Source organism: Arabidopsis thaliana, chromosome 5 (assembly GCF_000001735.4).
Source record: "Arabidopsis thaliana chromosome 5, partial sequence".
NCBI lineage: Eukaryota > Viridiplantae > Streptophyta > Magnoliopsida > Brassicales > Brassicaceae > Arabidopsis > Arabidopsis thaliana.
This window is the reverse complement of record NC_003076.8, coordinates 19,294,811-19,308,228: the sequence shown is the minus strand read 5'-3', so window position 1 is coordinate 19,308,228 and position 13,418 is coordinate 19,294,811. Positions and strand designations below refer to the sequence as shown.

Genomic DNA, 13,418 nt, shown 5'->3' with positions numbered 1-13,418 from the left:
ATTATTATTAAAATAATACTTATACAAGGAGTGAAAGAGTAGGCGAACCACTCAGTAATTGCTTCCAAGTGCCGTATCTCTCTTTCTCTTTCGCTCTCGGTTCATTGTTTCATTTGGAAGATTCAGCTCTAAATTTGACCCTAACAAGTCAGCCACGATTTTTAATATATTTAGAAAAGATACAACTGAAAAGAAAAAGGCTACTACAAGGTATAAAGAGAGACACTGCCGTACAGAGCTGTGTGACCTGAAGCCACCACGCAAAGGGTCTCTTCCTCTTCTTTAGCTTCCTTCTTCTTCTCTATATATTCATGCTATTTTCATTTCTTTAACAAAATACAAAGAAAAACAAACAAACCTCTTTTCTTTGTTTTTAACGATGGGAAGCTTCTTCATCATCCGTTGCTTCTTGTTACTCTCTTTCTTCTTGTTCACCGGAGCATTTGGGAATAATTTATGGACCAGAACGGAAATGGTGGAGATGGCTGGCTACGGTGAACAGAAACTCTCCTCTGTCGTGATCACCGGATCTCTTCTCTGCGACACTTCACGTCCTCACCTTCACTCCATCCCTATCCCAGGTATTTGTTTCTCTACCTTTTTTCTTCATGTTTCTTGTCTTCCGTCCGAATATATACTAACATGATCCTCGCAGGTGCCACCGTTGCCATCAAGTGCCACACTGGATCCAAAAGGAGGTCCAAATGGATTAAGGCTGTTACTGATGAATTGGGAGAGTTTGAAATCGATCTTCCCTCCCAACTCCATGCGATTCCACACCTTGAAAACACTTGTTTCATCAAGCCAGTATATGTGCCTAGGCCCTATAGATGCTATAACACCTCTACCAATATACACAAACCTATCAAACTTGTTTCCTCTACCAATGGTTTCCGTGTCTACACCTCAGGGAAAATCAGGTTACAGGGCCACAGTTCGAGATCATAGCAAGCTCGTTGAGACAACATTTCAACCAAAAGATTTGAACACAAACAGCTGATTCTTCAAGTTCCTTCATGTGAAAAGCATTTTTTTTGTTATGGTCCTCGTTTGCTTAGCTGGCGCTCCAGTCACAGAACCGAGTTAGAGTCTCTCTACATTGTGTTTCATGTTCCCAAAGTGTAAGAACAAACAACTGTAAGCATCATGTATATAAAGGCTCCCATGTTTTTGGTACAAAAGTAGTGTGATCACATTAGAATATATATCATATAAAATGTTTAGCAGCAAAAACCCAAATGATCATATTGGCTGAAGCAAAGACACACTGACACAGAGCATGTCTCTAAACTTGCATTAACTAAACATTGAAAACAAGAGAGACAGAAAGGCAGAGATACAACTCAGGACTCAGACGCTTTGGTAGGAGTTTCAGAGAGTATGTATGTTGCAACATCACCACAACAAGTAAGCTTATCAGCTTTCTCATCAGGGATCTCAATCGAGAACTCTTCTTCAATAGCCATAACTAGCTCCGTCTTGTCCAAGCTGTCCAACGACAAATCTTTCTGAAAATCAGCCCTTTCAGTAACCTGCAAGTAAACAAGCCCCGTGTTACAAAACAACCATTCACCAAAATAAAAGGTTATACACAAAGAAAAAGCAGCAGTTTTGTAATCCCTAACCTCAGAGGTGTTGGTTTTGTCGTATTTCTTCACCAGTTCAATAACCCTGCTCAATATTTGATCTTGGCCTCCATCTGCAGCTGCTTCTGATGTGAAATTAAAAATACCAATACTCTTGAAACCATTCTCGTTCTGAAGAAGCGAAGTGGGTCTGACAGAGACTCTCAGTCTCAAGTGTTGCAGGATTGAGCTCCTAATGCAATGCATCTGAAACAAACATGAACATTTCAATCAAAGTGGACTAATTTCTAATCAAGTCTTCAGCTTTTAAAGAAAAACCTTAAATATTCCCTCTGGTGATGCCTAATGTTTCGACACTGATATGGAAGAAATCAAATTCAAGGACATAAAAATTGAAACTTTAATACACGGACTATTAATTTCCAACCACAAAATAGATCGAGAGCTCTTCGAAGCCATACCTGCGACTTTACGAGTGAGGATTCTTCTTAGGTCTGATTCCTCTGAAGCGGGAGACAATGATAAGTTATAGCAGAGAATAGGAGTACAGAGAACACCTACTGGGCCGAAAACATTATTGGGCTTTAAGATAAAATATATGCGGCGCTTCGTCTTTTTTAATCAAATTGTAGGCCCAACAAATTTTATGGCCTTTTCAGACAATTGTTTTGCTCATTTATAATTATGGCCATGTGATTGCACTGATTATAAACCTAAGTTTATTTCCCCGATTTAGTAAGGCTGCTTAATCTTGGATTCTTGCAAGATGAGAGTTAAACTTAAATAGTATAAAAGAGATAGTTGGTACATAGGCTACAAGACTCTAACCTATAATGGTTAGTGGATGATATTCATTATTCAATCTCATCTCCACATGTGTCTAACGTTTGATGTCACGCTTTTAATTAATTAATTCACTTATGTATGAATTAGATGATCCGAATTTTTAAACTCTGGATTAATGTTGTAAATCAAAATTTCAACGGTGGAAATTTGACTTGTAAAGAATAATACAAAAACGATCAATAGTTGTAATTTTATATATATATATATATATGTAATTTAGTGGTTAAATGTTGTCGATGTGTTTTCTAATAGGATAAAACCGACATAACATGATGTTTTTGTTTTCTAAAGAGTGTAAAAAAACCCAAATAAAATAATTGGACGGCAAGAAAGTGATTAATGTAAAGAAGAAAAGTAAGCTTATGAAAGTTGGTAATAATAATTTGGATGCACAAGTAATGCCTTGTGTACTTGTAAACATCTTCCACTTGGTTGATGAATGATTTTAAAAATGATTATTCAATTCATAACAAATTTGATTAGTTTATTTGAAAGCAAAATGAAGGGACATAATTAAAAAAAAAACTGTGGGATGGCAATCTTTATCGTCGTCATCAACCATTCCCCATGTTCCTGCCCACTTTGATTCCCCAAAAGCTCTAATTAGAGTTTCATGCCATTTTCATTTTAATCTTAAAATTTCATGCAATCAAATAATTGTCACATGTTGCATCTTTCATAATCATCTGATTAACGAACCATTTAAAAAACATAGACCTCTCTTCAAATTAAAGTTATGATGATCAACTAAAATCTAGAACTAGGAAGAAATCATGATCAACTTAAGCCAATTAGCCATTTTTTATTAACGATAGATTTTATTCTTTAACTTATGGGTAAAAAGGTGCACGCATTGGTTATTAATAAATTAATTACTTATTACAGAGAAGAAACGGAAGTGACGAAAATACCCTCGTCTCTTACAAGGATAGCCAAACATTGCCATATAAAAACAAAAACGTAAGAGAAAGTATTCTTTTTTGTGAGTGTTTTTTTTTCCATTTTCTGAAATTTGTGCTGAGCATTGCTTATTTGCTTCCATCCATTTTTGTTCCTTTTAATTCGATTTGGATTGCAGAAAAAGAAAAGAAAAGAAAAGACTAAAAATTTGGACGATAAGCAGAAAAGAGAGAGGAGGGCCTCTCGCCCTCTTATTAAAACCTTGCCTTCTCCAAATCTGAAGATTTCTCAATCCTAAAATCTTTTTTTTTTCCTCTTTCTCCGTTTCTTTATTTTCGGTATTACACACATACATAGATTCTCTGTCTTCTGGGTTTTTCATTCCTTCCTTCCTCCAAGCTTACACCTTTATTGATCATTTGTGTTTTTTTTTGTTTCTGCAGGAATCCAAGATCGTGGGTCGATCGGTTTTTACACAATCCGATCACGACCCATCTGCTCTTTTTCATCCTATTTTGCTTCCCTTGAGGTGTTTCTATCGATTCCATTCTCCTTCTCACTTAGATCGATATAGAATCTGGAACCAAAAACAAACCTTTTTTTGTTTGTTTGGCAGAAATGGAAATGGAATCATGTAAGCTCTTCATCGGTGGTATATCTTGGGAAACCAGTGAAGATCGTCTTCGTGACTATTTTCACAGTTTTGGTGAGGTTTTAGAGGCTGTTATTATGAAGGATCGTGCCACTGGCCGTGCTCGTGGCTTTGGTTTCGTTGTCTTTGCTGATCCTAATGTTGCTGAAAGAGTCGTCTTGCTTAAACATATCATTGATGGTAAAATTGTAAGTTTCCTCCTGCTATATACCAACATACATTGCTTCCAATTTCAACAATCTTCCTGCTTACTTGCTTCATTTTGAGGTTGCTGCTTCTCAAAGCAAAGCAAAGCTACTCACTTTTATTCCTTCCTGTTTTAGTTAGTAGACTCTATTGTTTACAATCAGCTTTGCCGCTCTGATAAATGCATATCTTTGTCAGAAGTTGTTCATTTCACACTCACAAATAAAAATGTAAAACTTGGATCGTTTCATATCCTCATGTGAAAGAAAGTGGTTCACAATGAATGAAAAACTGCTTTCTTTGAGTTGTGTCGTGTGTTGATTTTCTCCATGATATACAGGTTGAGGCAAAGAAGGCTGTTCCAAGAGATGATCACGTAGTATTTAATAAAAGTAACAGCAGCCTTCAGGGATCACCTGGCCCATCAAACTCCAAGAAGATCTTTGTGGGAGGTTTGGCATCATCCGTGACAGAGGCTGAGTTCAAAAAGTATTTTGCTCAGTTTGGGATGATCACTGATGTTGTGGTGATGTATGACCACAGAACCCAGCGGCCTAGAGGCTTTGGGTTCATTTCATATGACTCTGAGGAAGCTGTTGACAAAGTACTGCAGAAGACATTCCACGAACTCAATGGTAAGATGGTGGAGGTCAAACTGGCTGTTCCTAAGGATATGGCTCTCAACACAATGCGGAACCAAATGAATGTAAATAGCTTTGGCACTAGTAGAATCAGTTCATTACTGAATGAGTACACCCAGGGATTCAGCCCGAGTCCAATCTCTGGTTATGGAGTGAAACCTGAAGTTAGGTACAGTCCAGCAGTAGGTAATAGGGGAGGATTCTCACCGTTTGGACATGGATACGGAATCGAGCTGAATTTTGAGCCAAACCAGACTCAGAACTACGGTTCTGGTTCCAGTGGAGGCTTTGGACGACCCTTTAGCCCTGGATATGCTGCGAGTCTCGGCAGGTTCGGTAGCCAAATGGAGTCGGGAGGAGCTAGTGTTGGGAACGGTTCTGTCCTAAATGCAGCACCAAAGAACCATTTATGGGGAAATGGTGGTCTAGGTTACATGTCAAACTCTCCGATATCAAGAAGCAGCTTCAGTGGAAACTCTGGAATGTCTTCACTAGGCAGCATTGGTGACAACTGGGGAACAGTTGCACGTGCACGCAGTAGCTACCACGGTGAGAGAGGAGGTGTAGGATTAGAAGCAATGAGAGGAGTTCATGTTGGTGGTTACAGCAGCGGCTCAAGCATCTTGGAGGCAGACTCTCTGTACAGCGACTCGATGTGGCTTTCGCTGCCTGCAAAGGCAGAGGAAGGATTGGGAATGGGACCATTGGACTTCATGTCTAGAGGACCAGCTGGATACATCAACAGGCAACCAAACGGAGGTATGAATAATGAATGAATGAACGCCTTTTTTCTATCCGAGAATTCAAGCATTTGTAGAAAATCTGATGATATCATATGAAAATGGTGTTGTTGCAGGAATTGCAGCTTAGAGAAGTGACAAATCTATACCATGGAGATCAGATGATTGCAGAAGAGAGTTTTTAGAAGAGGAAAAAAGTTTATTAAAAAAAAAAAAATTATTGGTACCAAAAAGCTTAAAGCTTTTATTTACTTTTTACTATTTTGATTTGTTGTTATAGCTTTCTTTTCACCCTTTTTTCTAATTTGGGGTTTTGTTTCTTTTGTTTTTATCGTTAAAGAAAAAAGATGTAAACTTGAGTGATATAAAAAGAGACAAAGAAACAATGAAGTGTATTTTGTTCTTGTCTTTCTCTCTCTTTTATCATCTAAATCCATATATTGACAAATTCAAACATGAAAACGAATTAAAAAAAGAGCAATTTGCCTAGAATGTAGGCAACGTAGTGTGAGGACGACGTGTGGCAAACATGTGGATGATGATAAGCCACAGGACAAAGAAAGCAATCCCTCATCCATCGCAATAATATCCATTAATGTGAAGTGGACCAAAAGAGAGAGAAGCGAGTGTTACAGTCCTCAAAATAGAGACGAAACCATCCTAATCCTTCAAACTCTCTCACAGCTTCAAGACTCCACTGGAAGCGCCACTATTGTCCCTACACTCCTCTCCTTTATAAGGTCTCTTCTCACGAGGCTCTCTCTCAAACCATTAAAAGATGCGTTTGCTAGTAGCAGAAGCAGCTTCACCATTGTCCTCTGCTGCAACTCCAACATGTAACTCTCATACTTGCAGATGGAAGCCTTACTCAAACTCTACTGACTTCACAGCTAATGCATCAGTCCTTCTCATCCTTGTCATCTCTGCTCTCATTTGTGCTCTCTCTCTTTACGCTGCAATTCGTTGCTTTCTCCGACCAACCCTCGAGACTGAAGACGACCACAAGCCTGACCCTGAAGCAGCTGCTTCATCCACTCCAACAACTCCTACACTTGTCTACTCCTCCGACCTTGAACTCGCAGGAGCTGAAGCAGAGTGTGCCATTTGCTTGTCGGAATTTGAACAAGGAGAAAGCATTCAAGTGCTGGAGAAATGTCAGCATGGTTTCCATGTTAAGTGTATCCACAAATGGCTCTCTACTCGCTCCTCCTGTCCCACTTGCAGAACTTCTATCTTCTCACAACACTCTGAAACTCCTTCAAGCCACATCAATGCTTAGCTTCTTTTTTTAATCTTGTTTTTCCAAAAGCTTTAGAGTTGTATCATGTTTTGCTTGAGATTACCCTGTATCTGCTCTGTATTATTAGGTAACGTAGACCAACCAAAGTATTTACTTAAGTACTTGTATTGTATCAATCTAATTCTACATCGCCACACAATGAAACAGTGTTTTTTTTTGTTTTGAAACAAGAGTTCATTGTACTAGGAAAGTTTCTGGACCAATCTTCAGTAAGAATCAAATAAAACTCAGAGCAACTTAAATTATAATGTGTATGGAGGAGATTAGATGGAAGCTGAATAACTAACATATACTGCACCAAATCAAAAGCAGTTTTCGAATTTTAAAGGCTCAAACACTCATTGGGCCGATGTATGGGCCAAATACACAAGTAACTAACATATACATACTTGTGTTTGCTATGGTACCCAATGATTCATGTCATTTGTTTTCACAAACTTTTAACTCTTTTTTTTTCCTCTAAGCCGATTGAAACAAATTGGGTCCATTGCATAATTTACCTAAAGCTAAGCTGATATTGAATATTAGTTTCTTCCATCAAATGTCAATTGTTTATAATTCATCCCCCGACAAAACTAAATGGGCCGATTCTTAGGCCCATATTAGGTGGTCACTCCGGTTGTGCTAAAAATTGTTCAGAGAAGTCAAAGTCTCCAGATTGATGTCAATTGTCAACACTCTACAAGATCACTCCTTTCCATGGAGTTCAACTAGAAGAGCTTTTCGATCAATTTCACCAAATCAGAAACAATTTCGAATTTTTAACACTCCTTGGGCCGATTAATGGGCCAAATGATAGGTCACTCCAGGCCTTTCCCAAACCCTATAGTCCTCCTCGGCTATAAATAGCAAGTGGAGTAGAGCGACTTTGCTCACTCAGTTTCCTTCCAAAAGAAAGAGAAAGAGCATCGTTTTGAGCAAATGAGTAGGAACATGGAAGTTAACGCAGGCAGTTCCGGCGAAATTCCGTCTCCAAGTAAAGTTTTCATCTTTCACTGTCATTTCTTATAAAAATCAAACCTTTATAGTTTACACGTCAAATCTCTCTTTCTAATAACGAATTTGTGTTTGTTTTATCTTATGTATGTACAGTAAGGAACCGATTTCAGAAAAGTGGGAGTCAAGCGGTGTACGAGGTGACAGAGACGAAGAAATCTTGCGTGACGAGAGTCGACATGCCTGGTTGTCCCGAGTCAGATCTCACCTACTGGGTCGACGCCAACAACGTCCACTTCTTCGCCGACGAACCAGCAATGCCTGAGTACGAAAACGCCGGACGCAAATACGGAGGCTCCATGATTTTCAACCCTGAGGCTTACGACGTCAAGAAAACTAAAGTGAAGCTTATCAACGGAGTGCTCTGGATCACCGTCCCTAAGATCCCAGGCAAAAACGCTTCCATTAATGTCAAGGAGAGGATCCTCCATTACTGATTTAACAACACCTTGGTTTGTGTCTCGTAATGGTACTTGTGTCTAGCGTCTCTATCTATCTATGAACTTTGATGCAGCTACTGCTTTATGTTTATCATTTTGTGGTTTAGTTAAGAACGATCTTGCTTCTATATGTCGTGATCTCAATAAAGAAAAAGTTGTCAGCTTTCTTTGTTCTATTTAATCTTACATTAACCTAGCTATTCGATAAGACTATATAGATCTTTGCCATTATTAAACCGGATTACGAGTATGTAACCTGGACATGTTAATAGATATATGTTGTTGTAAGTAGGGATCAAACTTTTTAATAGCGTTGTCGTAATAATTGGATAAACACTAAACGACGGTTGAAACCTTATTTGATCTTTGATGAAAAAAAAAAAGATAATTGAGAGCTCATAATTTTTTTACTCTTGAAGATTGCTGACGTCAGCGTCGTCTTGTCAAAAATGTTTGAAAATTAATGAAGAGTGAAGAGTGTGGGTACGGTTTTACTTTTGCAGTCATTTTTGTCGTACATAATTACATATAAACGAAAGGAGTAAAAAAAGCGTGGGATAGCTCACAGAGCTGGTGACGTCAGCTTATTCTCTACCGTAAAAAAAATCAAAAGAGTAAAAGCAAGTTTTTTTTCTTACCGAGAGAGAGAGTCGGTGACGTAGGCAAGACCAGTCAAACTTATGCTATGAAGGTTAAAAAAAAGCCAGCTGGAGCGTGCCACGTCACAGTCTGTACCACAAGATGGTGCTTCGTCTATATTTATCAACAGGAGAACAAAACGCCATTTTTACGCAACCTACCTTGAACTAGAAGAGAAGAGAGAGCAAAAAACAAAGAGAGAGATGGGTGAGACAAAGGCAGATTTCAGGGACATGTCAAGAATTCCTAAAGTTCGAGGTATCTCTTTTCACGAGCTACTAGATTTCCCAAGAACAACATTGTTCTAATTTTTCTCGGAAAATATGTGTTTTTTCTAGAAAGTTGTCTCAATTTGTTTACTTGTGAAGTGTTAACATGAACTTGGTACAAAGATTTACAGTTTTTTTACTGTGCATGATTCATGAAAATGAAGCAGATCGAGTTAGTTCCATCTTTGATAAGTGTCTTCCTTTGTTCTCTGTATACTTTTCTTCATCAAGTTTTGATCTTTGTTTACTTATTATTATTACAGAGGGGTTCTACGCGACGAACAATCAGTTTCAGAAAGCGGGTCCAAAGGGTTTCGTTCAAGTGAAGGTTCTGGAGAACGACAATCTCTACGTGCGTGTCGACTTGCCTGGTGTTCCAGACGACGCCGTTCGCTACAGAGTTGACGCCGTGAGACAAAAGGTTGTCTTTTTCTCCGGTGAAACTCTGAACAACGGCAAGGAAGGTGTGCGTCAGTACTCTGGAACCGCTGGGCTTGGCTGTGACTGCTGCGAGATCACAGGCGTGGATGCCAAAATGAAAGATGGAGTTTTGAGGATGATTCTCACAAGGGTCAAGGTTGTGAGCAAGGCTCAAGACAACAACAACAACAAGTGTACTCTCACTGTGCCTCCTTTTACAGGTTCGACTCATTCCTCTTCTCTAAAGTCACAATCTCTTTTGCTGCATCATTTGTTGTTAATACAGTACTCTCTGTTCTTTATTAAGGTCAATCCGGAATACGCTTGGAGGATCATCCGTGTCTGGTGTCTGGTCGCAAGGGAGCACTAATTGGGGTGACAAAAGCGGGAGGAGGGGCTCACTTTGCAGTGGACATGCCAGGTGTTAGTCCGGATGATGTGGAAGTGTATGCTGATGAAAAGGAAATCAGATTCAAAGCTGAGATCAAGGACGTGTATGAACACGATGAGAGCGGTCGAACCTACCTCGGAAGCGTCCAAAGTCCTTTTCCCGCTTTAATTTCGAACAACACCATCGCTTGGGATGCAGAATTTGGTGTTCTCAGGATTGCTGTCATACCTCCTGACGACATGACCACCATCAACAACAAAAGAAACCCTATTGAATGAATGATCTCTCTACCTCTCTTTTAGCTAGTACTCTACTATATTTTCATTTTGGGACATTGACTAGTTTTCTCTGTTTAAGTTGAGACATTGTGTGTGTGAGAGAGATTAGTCCTGCTTTTGTGTTTGCTATCGAATCAAGTGATTCATGTCATTTGTTTTCACAATCTTAACTCTTTTGTTCCCCTAAGCTGAATTCAAAAACAAACAAACTGGATCCCTCGAATAACCTGATTGGTGATGATGATTGCTCAAAACCCCCTAAAGCTGATTCCATGGAATGTCAATTGTTTATAGATCCTAGGACATTTGATCTGTCACTCAACAGTGCCTAATTCCTCAATTGAATCGAAATGGTCATGAAAGGAGTGTGATCATTTTATCAGACAAGTCAAAGTTTCTACTCTTCATCATTATTAACACATCCAGTAACAAAACTAATTGGGCCGATTATTAGGCCCATGATAGGTGGATCACTCCAGGCCTTTTCCAAACTCCACGAAAGCAGGCAGAAACACTTTCTTCCCGTGAGTTTTTCCCGGTTGATCTGCGATTCAACAGTGTCTATCCGAAATTTAGTTGAAATGGTCATAGAAGAGTGTAGTAGAAAGGTTGGAATTTGTGCTCAAAATCGGTCAGAGAAGTCAAAGTTTGCTACTTTTCCAGTCTCTAGAATGATGTCAACAAGATCACTCATTTCCATGGAGTCAACTTGAAGAAGAGCTTTTTCGATCAAATCCTTGAATTCGATTGATGGGTATCCTCGGCTGCGACGCCCATGGCGATTTGAACGATGCAGAGTTCAGCAAACCCTTACCTTCGATTGGTATCTACGTTGCCGTAGCTTCACTCATCTGTGGTCTAGCCATGGCCGCCGATCTTATACACGGCTTCCGACACCGCAAATTCTGGTTTCCCTGTAAGTTCTTCTCTCTCAACGCCACTTCTCTGACTTTCATCGCTGTCGGAATCAAACTCTCTGTGGATCTCAACACTTCCATGCCGAGTCGTCAGGATCAGTTAGCTAAACTCAGCAGCACCGTCTTTGTATGTACTGTGATGGGTAATTCGATGCCTTCTCTGGGTATTATGGACAACAATGATCTCCTCATGAATCTTATGGCTTTAGGGATTCTTGTCATCACTGATGTTGTTAACATCTGTATTCAGTTGGGTACTGGTGCGATTTATGTTTTCTCTGAGGAACATTTTCTGGTCGTACTTCTCATGCTTCTTATGCTTATGATCTTGTGTTTCTCGGCCACCACAGTTCCCACTACGAAAAGAATCTTGGAGAGTAAGTACAATAAGAGGTACGACGTTGCTATGAAGTGTCCTTTGGCTACAGAGAGAACAGTTGCTAAGAAAATTCAGCAAGATTTGTCAAAGTTTTGGATGATGGCTCATACTAGTAGCCCTCAATTCGTGATGGCTCGTTCTGTCACGTGCACTGCTTCTGGTTTCTTCTGTCTCCTGAGTGCCATTACGCTTGGTGAAGCTATGGTTAGGAGTTACTTTTTAAGACCAAGGTCACTTGGGTTCTGCCATGGAGATTCTGATTACAAATGGTCAACTTCTCTGGTTCTTGTTTGCCAGACTACTACTGTAGCTATAGGGACCATTGCTCCTGCGATCAGATGGTTCACGGCTGTGAACTTCAGGTGTCCGATTAGAGGAAAGAAGTATTATAGAGATGAGTTTAGAATAGAGAGTTACTGGACACATTGGTTCTCAGAGAAGAAGCAACATCCCTTAAGCCTTTGGATCCTCAAAGAACGCAGATACAGGAAGACTGCACACAATGCAAAACGCTGGATATTGGATGTATGTATTGTGATACAGTATGTGATTGTGTTTGGTAGCAAAATTATCCGTTACATCTCGGTATCCTGTGTGGGTAAGATCTTGTTGTGCTGTCATTTCGCCTTAAGGACCAGTAATACTATCACACACAGTGAGTCAGAAAAATCCGATTCAAATCCAAGCTCGAGACAGGACCTAGCGAGTTTTGTCCTGCACCTTGAAGGAGAGGACCCGCTGGTGGATGTGATGGTGCGGAGCAACCGGGAAGCGACAGATCATTGGATAGAGAAGGGCAGAAAGAAACAACCAGTGAATCTGATAGAGCTTTTGGAAGCAACAACACCCATTTCAAAAGGATTTGAAGGGATTGCAGAGTTCGACAGCAACAAGGTGGCTTCTCTGGCCCACGGAGAACCGCCCAATTGTTGGGCTCTCCCGCTTGTAACACTCACAAGTATTGCTGTTGCACTTCCCGACATCAAGCCCTCCTCCCTGAAGAAGTTACTCAATGCTGTCAACGAGGCACTGGAATATGTCAACAAGTTTGAATGCGTCCTGGATACCGGAGGAGAGTCAGTTAACCTCAGGAAAGCTGCTGAGGTCGTTTGGCTAGGTGTTGATCTCTATCACAAGTGGTTTGATGTGGATCTTCGGAAACTATCAAAGCAACAAAGAAATCCAGAAGAAACCCTTCGGGAGCTGATGGAAATCGCGAAGAAAGAGTTCTCAGAGTCATGGCAGATGAACCTGATGGTATGCATGAAGCACAAGCCCTCTCACTGGCCCATCAAGACTCTAGCAGCCAACTCCATGTACCGAATCTGTCAAACAATTCTACTAACTTACGAATCAAGAGACTATGGAACAGGGGAAGCTCTGTTGAGAAAGCTGGAAAGCACAATATCAGACATAGTGTCAGGTTGCTTTTGCAACGTAGCACAAGTGATATCCGTCAAGTGTTTGGTGTCAGCTGTAGAAGTAAGGGAAGAATCAGTAAGAGGAGCAGCTCTGCATCTGGGAAGAACAGAGAAGATTCTAGAGATCTTAGAGAGAAGAAGGTTACCTAAATTGAGATGTGATCAGATGAAGAACATCGACGAATGGAGAGCATTCTACAAGATTAACTCTTGCGAATGTGATAATAACAACAAGACAGTTTATCCCGACTCGGACGAACTGCGCCTCACTGTTGAGTAGTTTATAGATATGTTAAAGGTTGTAGCTTTTTCTGTTTTTGTACCTTTGTGTATTCACCACATGAATCTCTTTGTATATAGTAAGAATCTGAAGCTTTTTGACACACTTGAAGTGTATGTGTTTGCTCATTTCGTTGG

At 40.0% G+C, this 13,418-nt stretch overlaps 7 protein-coding genes across 14 annotated transcripts; 6 read left to right on the top strand and 1 right to left on the bottom strand.

Moving 5' to 3' along the window:
• Positions 1–219: 219 nt before the first annotated feature.
• Positions 220–1,181, top strand: AT5G47635 (Pollen Ole e 1 allergen and extensin family protein). Its single transcript, NM_124137.6, has 2 exons — positions 220–581; positions 656–1,181. The coding sequence occupies exons 1-2, from the start codon at positions 380–382 to the stop codon at positions 946–948; spliced, it is 495 nt and encodes a 164-aa protein (NP_568686.1). The 5' UTR covers positions 220–379; the 3' UTR covers positions 949–1,181.
• On the bottom strand, positions 1,135–2,090 carry mtACP3 (mitochondrial acyl carrier protein 3; the record flags this gene model as incomplete). 3 transcript variants are annotated; one of them, NM_124136.5, is made up of 3 exons in its annotated part: positions 2,048–2,090; positions 1,626–1,832; positions 1,135–1,532 (listed from the first exon to the last, which is right to left on the bottom strand). In NM_124136.5, exons 2-3 carry the CDS (start codon positions 1,830–1,832, stop codon positions 1,344–1,346), a joined length of 396 nt encoding a protein of 131 aa, NP_199574.1. In that variant the 5' UTR covers positions 2,048–2,090. The 3 variants fall into 3 exon arrangements, with proteins under 3 accessions (NP_199574.1, NP_001078726.1, NP_001331779.1); NM_001344735.1 differs by having other exon boundaries at positions 1,344–1,532; positions 1,905–2,085; NM_001085257.1 differs by having other exon boundaries at positions 1,626–2,085.
• Positions 2,091–3,278: 1,188 nt separating this feature from the next.
• AT5G47620 (RNA-binding (RRM/RBD/RNP motifs) family protein) lies at positions 3,279–6,039 on the top strand. 5 transcript variants are annotated; one of them, NM_001203556.1, is made up of 6 exons: positions 3,413–3,670; positions 3,776–3,861; positions 3,949–4,172; positions 4,308–4,373; positions 4,511–5,570; positions 5,668–6,039. In NM_001203556.1, exons 3-6 carry the CDS (start codon positions 3,951–3,953, stop codon positions 5,679–5,681), a joined length of 1,362 nt encoding a protein of 453 aa, NP_001190485.1. In that variant the 5' UTR covers positions 3,413–3,670; positions 3,776–3,861; positions 3,949–3,950; the 3' UTR covers positions 5,682–6,039. The 5 variants fall into 5 exon arrangements, with proteins under 5 accessions (NP_568685.1, NP_001190485.1, NP_001330287.1 ...); NM_124135.3 differs by lacking the exon at positions 4,308–4,373 and having other exon boundaries at positions 3,279–3,670; positions 5,668–5,959; NM_203170.2 differs by lacking the exon at positions 4,308–4,373 and having other exon boundaries at positions 3,492–3,670; positions 3,776–3,863; positions 3,949–4,164; positions 5,668–5,959.
• A 72-nt stretch (positions 6,040–6,111) lies between these two features.
• AT5G47610 (RING/U-box superfamily protein) lies at positions 6,112–7,099 on the top strand. Its single transcript, NM_124134.5, has one exon. It carries the CDS (start codon positions 6,330–6,332, stop codon positions 6,828–6,830), a length of 501 nt encoding a protein of 166 aa, NP_199572.1. The 5' UTR covers positions 6,112–6,329; the 3' UTR covers positions 6,831–7,099.
• Positions 7,100–7,725: 626 nt separating this feature from the next.
• Positions 7,726–8,512, top strand: AT5G47600 (HSP20-like chaperones superfamily protein). Its single transcript, NM_124133.4, has 2 exons — positions 7,726–7,827; positions 7,944–8,512. The coding sequence occupies exons 1-2, from the start codon at positions 7,773–7,775 to the stop codon at positions 8,282–8,284; spliced, it is 396 nt and encodes a 131-aa protein (NP_199571.2). The 5' UTR covers positions 7,726–7,772; the 3' UTR covers positions 8,285–8,512.
• Positions 8,513–9,054: 542 nt separating this feature from the next.
• AT5G47590 (Heat shock protein HSP20/alpha crystallin family) lies at positions 9,055–10,615 on the top strand. Of its 2 annotated transcripts, NM_124132.2 has the most exons (3): positions 9,055–9,184; positions 9,459–9,836; positions 9,923–10,615. In NM_124132.2, exons 1-3 carry the CDS (start codon positions 9,130–9,132, stop codon positions 10,282–10,284), a joined length of 795 nt encoding a protein of 264 aa, NP_199570.1. In that variant the 5' UTR covers positions 9,055–9,129; the 3' UTR covers positions 10,285–10,615. The 2 variants fall into 2 exon arrangements, with proteins under 2 accessions (NP_199570.1, NP_001330760.1); NM_001344733.1 differs by having other exon boundaries at positions 9,459–10,615.
• A 189-nt stretch (positions 10,616–10,804) lies between these two features.
• On the top strand, positions 10,805–13,416 carry ASG7 (uncharacterized protein). Its single transcript, NM_124131.3, has one exon. It carries the CDS (start codon positions 11,035–11,037, stop codon positions 13,279–13,281), a length of 2,247 nt encoding a protein of 748 aa, NP_199569.1. The 5' UTR covers positions 10,805–11,034; the 3' UTR covers positions 13,282–13,416.
• Positions 13,417–13,418: the final 2 nt, after the last annotated feature.

What these genes read in the sequence shown, in the direction of transcription:
- AT5G47635 (NM_124137.6), top strand. Translation starts at nt 380, where the DNA reads ATGGGAAGCTTCTTCATCATCCGTTGCTTCTTGTTACTCTCTTTCTTC. An exon ending in TCACTCCATCCCTATCCCAG is followed by an intron (nt 582 to 655) that starts GTATTTGTTTCT and finishes TGATCCTCGCAG; the next exon opens with GTGCCACCGTTGCCATCAAG.
- AT5G47620 (NM_001203556.1), top strand. Translation starts at nt 3,951, where the DNA reads ATGGAAATGGAATCATGTAAGCTCTTCATCGGTGGTATATCTTGGGAA. An exon ending in ATATCATTGATGGTAAAATT is followed by an intron (nt 4,173 to 4,307) that starts GTAAGTTTCCTC and finishes TTCCTGTTTTAG; the next exon opens with TTAGTAGACTCTATTGTTTA. An exon ending in GCATATCTTTGTCAGAAGTT is followed by an intron (nt 4,374 to 4,510) that starts GTTCATTTCACA and finishes CATGATATACAG; the next exon opens with GTTGAGGCAAAGAAGGCTGT.
- AT5G47610 (NM_124134.5), top strand. Translation starts at nt 6,330, where the DNA reads ATGCGTTTGCTAGTAGCAGAAGCAGCTTCACCATTGTCCTCTGCTGCA.
- AT5G47600 (NM_124133.4), top strand. Translation starts at nt 7,773, where the DNA reads ATGAGTAGGAACATGGAAGTTAACGCAGGCAGTTCCGGCGAAATTCCG. An exon ending in CGGCGAAATTCCGTCTCCAA is followed by an intron (nt 7,828 to 7,943) that starts GTAAAGTTTTCA and finishes ATGTATGTACAG; the next exon opens with TAAGGAACCGATTTCAGAAA.
- AT5G47590 (NM_124132.2), top strand. Translation starts at nt 9,130, where the DNA reads ATGGGTGAGACAAAGGCAGATTTCAGGGACATGTCAAGAATTCCTAAA. An exon ending in AAGAATTCCTAAAGTTCGAG is followed by an intron (nt 9,185 to 9,458) that starts GTATCTCTTTTC and finishes TTATTATTACAG; the next exon opens with AGGGGTTCTACGCGACGAAC. An exon ending in CACTGTGCCTCCTTTTACAG is followed by an intron (nt 9,837 to 9,922) that starts GTTCGACTCATT and finishes TTCTTTATTAAG; the next exon opens with GTCAATCCGGAATACGCTTG.
- ASG7 (NM_124131.3), top strand. Translation starts at nt 11,035, where the DNA reads ATGGGTATCCTCGGCTGCGACGCCCATGGCGATTTGAACGATGCAGAG.